The 5,000-nt window shown below is 51.5% G+C and overlaps 1 protein-coding gene across 2 annotated transcripts in view; it reads right to left on the bottom strand.

The window, feature by feature from the left end:
• abcc1 (ATP-binding cassette, sub-family C (CFTR/MRP), member 1) overlaps positions 1-5,000 on the bottom strand; it is a 44,432-nt gene that overhangs the window by 3,826 nt on the left and 35,606 nt on the right. For both annotated transcript variants that reach the window (XM_053617522.1, XM_053617532.1), the window contains 6 exons: positions 4,174-4,275; positions 3,932-4,078; positions 3,677-3,835; positions 3,321-3,487; positions 2,914-3,108; positions 1-2,807 (listed from right to left, as the gene is read on the bottom strand). The exon at positions 1-2,807 is cut by the window's left edge and continues 3,826 nt beyond it. In XM_053617522.1, the coding sequence (XP_053473497.1) occupies positions 2,699-2,807; positions 2,914-3,108; positions 3,321-3,487; positions 3,677-3,835; positions 3,932-4,078; positions 4,174-4,275 (879 nt within the window). In that variant the 3' untranslated portion in view covers positions 1-2,698. The remainder of the gene's footprint in view (positions 2,808-2,913; positions 3,109-3,320; positions 3,488-3,676; positions 3,836-3,931; positions 4,079-4,173; positions 4,276-5,000) is intronic.

The following is a 5,000-nucleotide window of genomic DNA, read 5'->3' as shown; positions in this document are numbered from 1 at the left end:
GTGTGTGTGTGTGTGTGTGTGTGTGTGTGTGTGTGTTATTCAGGGATTCCAGCCCACATGTCACTGGACTGAGAGAAGGCCTTGTTTTGTTCCAAAGCTTGATCGGACTGTACTAAAAGCCTTTGATACATCTCGCGTTAAAGACCCTGACACGCCAGCAGAGAACAGAAACGTCCAGAGACGGTGATTTATAAACTAAACTGAACTAAACTTCTCTTTTTTTTTTTTGTACTTAAAAAATAAAATCTCATTAAATATAACAACGTTTTTGGTGCGGAAAAGTCGAGCTTTTCTCTTAACCAATGGCGATAAACTACAGTAACAGCTCGTCCAGCAGCAGGAGAAGAAAGTGCTCGTTAAAGATCATCTGTCCACAGGCTCCGCCCACAACCGTGTCCTAGGAAGGACGGTTAATTCTGGCATGAGAGCGGTGTTCCAAGTCTGGATTATGGAGTGACAGCTGGGTTCTAGAACAGTTGGTGGATTCCAGACGCAAAAGCTGTGTTCTACGATGGACGGTTAATTCCGGAGTGAGAGCTGTGTTCTAGAATGGACGATGACATTCCGGAGTGACTGTCGTGGTCTCAACCGTGGATTCAGGAGTAACGGTCGTGGTCTAGACCGGACCGTGGATTCGGGAGTGACTGTCGTGGTCTAGACCGGACCGTGGATTCAGGAGTGACTGTCGTGGTCTAGACCGGACCGTGGATTCAGGAGTGACTGTCGTGGTCTAGACCAGACCGTGGATTCGGGAGTGACTGTCGTGGTCTAGACCGTGGATTCGGGAGTGACTGTCGTGGTCTAGATCGTGGATTCGGGAGTGACTGTCGTGGTCTAGACCAGACCGTGGATTCAGGAGTGACTGTCGTGGTCTAGGTCGGACCGTGGATTCCGGAGTGACTGTCGTGGTCTAGGTCGGACCGTGGATTCCGGAGTGACTGTCGTGGTCTAGGTCGGACCGTGGATTCCGGAGTGACTGTCGTGGTCTAGGTCGGACCGTGGATTCCGGAGTGACTGTCGTGGTCTAGACCGTGGATTCCGGAGTGACTGTCGTGGTCTAGACCGTGGATTCAGGAGTGACTGTCGTGGTCTAGACCGTGGATTCAGGAGTGACTGTCGTGGTCTAGGTCGGACCGTGGATTCCGGAGTGACTGTCGTGGTCTAGACCGTGGATTCGGGAGTGACTGTCGTGGTCTAGACCAGACCGTGGATTCGGGAGTAACTGTCGTGGTCTAGACCGTGGATTCGGGAGTGACTGTCGTGGTCTAGATCGTGGATTCAGGAGTGACTGTCGTGGTCTAGACCAGACCGTGGATTCAGGAGTGACTGTCGTGGTCTAGGTCGGACCGTGGATTCCGGAGTGACTGTCGTGGTCTAGACCGTGGATTCAGGAGTGACTGTCGTGGTCTAGACCGGACCGTAGATTCAGGAGTGACTGTCGTGGTCTAGGTCGGACCGTGGATTCCGGAGTGACTGTCGTGGTCTAGACCGTGGATTCCGGAATGCCTGTCGTGTTCTAGGCCGTGGATTCGGGAGTGACTGTCGTGGTCTAGGCCGTGGATTCCGGAATGCCTGTCGTGGTCTAGACGGTGGATTCCGGAATGCCTGTCGTGGTCTAGATCGGACCGTGGATTCGGGAATGCCTGTCGTGGTCTAGACCGGACCGTGGATTCGGGAGTGACTGTCGTGGTCTAGACCGGACCGTGGATTCGGGAGTGACTGTCGTGGTCTAGACCGGACCGTGGATTCGGGAGTGACTGTCGTGGTCTAGACCGGACCGTGGATTCGGGAGTGACTGTCGTGGTCTAGACCAGACCGTGGATTCGGGAGTGACTGTCGTGGTCTAGACCAGACCGTGGATTCGGGAGTGACTGTCGTGGTCTAGACCAGACCGTGGATTCGGGAGTGACTGTCGTGGTCTAGACCAGACCGTGGATTCGGGAGTGACTGTCGTGGTCTAGACCAGACCGTGGATTCGGGAGTGACTGTCGTGGTCTAGACCGTGGATTCGGGAGTGACTGTCGTGGTCTAGACCAGACCGTGGATTCGGGAGTAACTGTCGTGGTCTAGACCAGACCGTGGATTCGGGAGTAACTGTCGTGGTCTAGACCGTGGATTCGGGAGTGACTGTCGTGGTCTAGATCGGACCGTGGATTCGGGAATGCCTGTCGTGGCCTAGGCCGTGGATTCGGGAGTGACTGTCGTGGTCTAGATCGGACCGTGGATTCGGGAGTAACTGTCGTGGTCTAGACCGTGGATTCGGGAGTGACTGTCGTGGTCTAGATCGGACCGTGGATTCGGGAATGCCTGTCGTGGCCTAGGCCGTGGATTCGGGAGTGCCTGTCGTGGTCTAGATCGGACCGTGGATTCGGGAATGCCTGTCGTGGTCTAGACCGTGGATTCGGGAGTGACTGTCGTGGTCTAGACCGTGGATTCGGGAGTGACTGTCGTGGTCTAGATCGGACCGTGGATTCGGGAATGCCTGTCGTGGTCTAGGCCGTGGATTCGGGAGTGACTGTCGTGGTCTAGATCGGACCGTGGATTCTGGAGTGACTGTCGTGGTCTAGGCCGTGGATTCTGGAGTAACTGTTGTGTTCTAGCTCGTGGTTTCTGGAGTAACTGTCGTGTTCTAGCTTGTGGATTCTGGAGTGATCATGCCAGATAGACTACTGCTTCTTTTTTCTTTTCTGTATAAAAATCAGACCAAACCCGAATCTTTGGCCATCCTGTAGAAGATCCCTCTCTTTGCGATGAGACTGGATGGAGAATCAAACTCCACCATCTGGCCTTTATCTAGAACCAGCACCCTGTAGACACAGAAGAGATCAAATGAGAGCATGTTTTTTTTTTTTTTTTTTTTTGTGTGTGTGTGTGTGTGTGTGTGTGTGTGTGTGTGTGTGTGTGTGTGTGTACCGTGTATAGTCCATGATGGTGTTGAGGCGGTGAGCGATGGTCAGCACTGTACACTCCTCGAACTGTGTGCGGATGGTGGACTGGATCAGTTCGTCCGTCTCCACGTCCACGGCTGCTGTGGCTTCATCCAGAACCAAAATCTTCGTCTTCCTGAGGAGAGCTCGAGCCAAACACACCAGCTGCCTCTGACCCAGACTGTTACACACACACACACACACACACACACACACACACACACACACACTCTCAGTGTGTTTAATTAGCCCATTAGATATAAGGACACTAGAACTCTAATAAAGTGTCGTGTTCGATTCAGGTTTCAGTTTACAAACACAACATACACACGAGTGTGTACCAGAATAAAGCTTAAAGTCATCAGTAACACAGCAACATGTTGATCATCATACCTGAGGTTCTCTCCTCCCTCGGAACACTCGTGGTTCAGTTTCTCCTGAAGACCCGACACGAAGGTTTTGAGATGGGCGAGTTCCAGAGCTTTCCACACCTCATCATCAGAGTAACCATCGAACGGGTCCAGGTTCATGCGCAGAGATCCGGAGAACAGAACCGGGTCCTGCTCAGGACAAAACACACACACACACACACACACACACACACACACACACGGATGAGGAACACCTCATACACAGCACGCTAGATTGTTTTAATCTTAAATAAAACAGTGTGTGAATAGAAACAGCACAAATTTGAAGGAAAGGGAATGTGTGTGTGTGTGTGTGTGTGTGTGTGTGTGTGTGTGTACCTGTGGGATGATGGTGATGCGAGAGCGCAGTTCATGAAGGCCAAGCTCAGCGATGTTCACTCCATCAATAGAGATCTCTCCCTGAGCCGCCTCGATGATCCGGAACAACCCGAGGGTTAGAGACGACTTCCCTGCTCCGGTCCGGCCCACGATTCCCACCTAGATTTAAATACGGTTTTATCATTACTGTATTGTGTTTCTCAGTTAGTATTAACGGTAAAACGAGTTAACTGCAGCGTTTGGGACGGAGCCCACCTTCTCTCCTCCCTCGATGGTTACGTCGATGTCACGGACGGCCAGTTCCAGGTCCTGTCGGTACCTCAGGCCAAAATTCCGGATCTCGATGTGGCCGCTGGTGGGCCATCCGGCAGGAAGGGAGCTTTTCTCCAGTCTCCACTCCGCCTGAGGAAAACACAGCACTGTATCATCACACATGACAAACCACTAAATAATAATAATAATAATAATAATAATAATAATAATAATAATGCACGTACCTCTTTCTCCGTTTCTTCGTACTCCTTCACTTTTTCTACGGCTACGATGTTGGTCTCCAACTCCGACGACATTCTCACCAACCAGTTAAGAGACGCAGTGACCTGCACGCAGGAACCGTAATGACCGAGACCATTAGGAGAGCACGCTGACATTTATAATACAGAAATGTGGACCTTGTGAACAGCGTGTTAATTTATGCGCTGATACTCGGTCGGGGCTTTAAATCCTTTCGCAGGAATGACTGCATCAGTGCGGCGTGGCATGGAGGCGATCAGCCTGAGGCACTGCTGAGGTGTTCTGAAGCCCAGGTCGCTTTGATAGCGGTCTTCAGCTCGTCTGTATTGTCGGGTCCGGTGTCTCTCGTAGATTCTCTATGGGGTTCGGGTCAGGCGAGTCGGCTGGACGATCGAGCACAGTAACACCACGGTCAGTAAACCAGTTACTAGAAGTTTTGGCACTGTGGGCAGGTGCCGAGTCCTGCTGGAAAAGGAAATCAGCATCTCCATAAAGCTCGTCAGCAGATGGAAGCATGAAGTGCTCTAAAATCTCCTGGTAGACGCTGCATCGACTTTCGACTCGAGAAAACACACTGGACCGACACCAGCAGATGACATGGCAACCCAAATCATCACTGACTGTGGAAACTTCACACTGGACTTCAAGCTACGTGGATTCTGTTCCTCTCCACTCTTCCTCCAGACTCTGGAACCTTGATTTCCAAATCAAATCCAAAATTGACTTTCATCTTCCCCGTGATTGTCTTTGTGTGTACTGATCCAGACCGAGAGATTGAAGCCTCAGGAAACCTTCGCAGGTGTTTTGAGCT

Source organism: Ictalurus furcatus, chromosome 2 (genome assembly GCF_023375685.1).
Source record: "Ictalurus furcatus strain D&B chromosome 2, Billie_1.0, whole genome shotgun sequence".
Lineage (NCBI taxonomy): Eukaryota > Metazoa > Chordata > Actinopteri > Siluriformes > Ictaluridae > Ictalurus > Ictalurus furcatus.
This window is presented reverse-complemented; position numbering and strand designations above follow the sequence as displayed.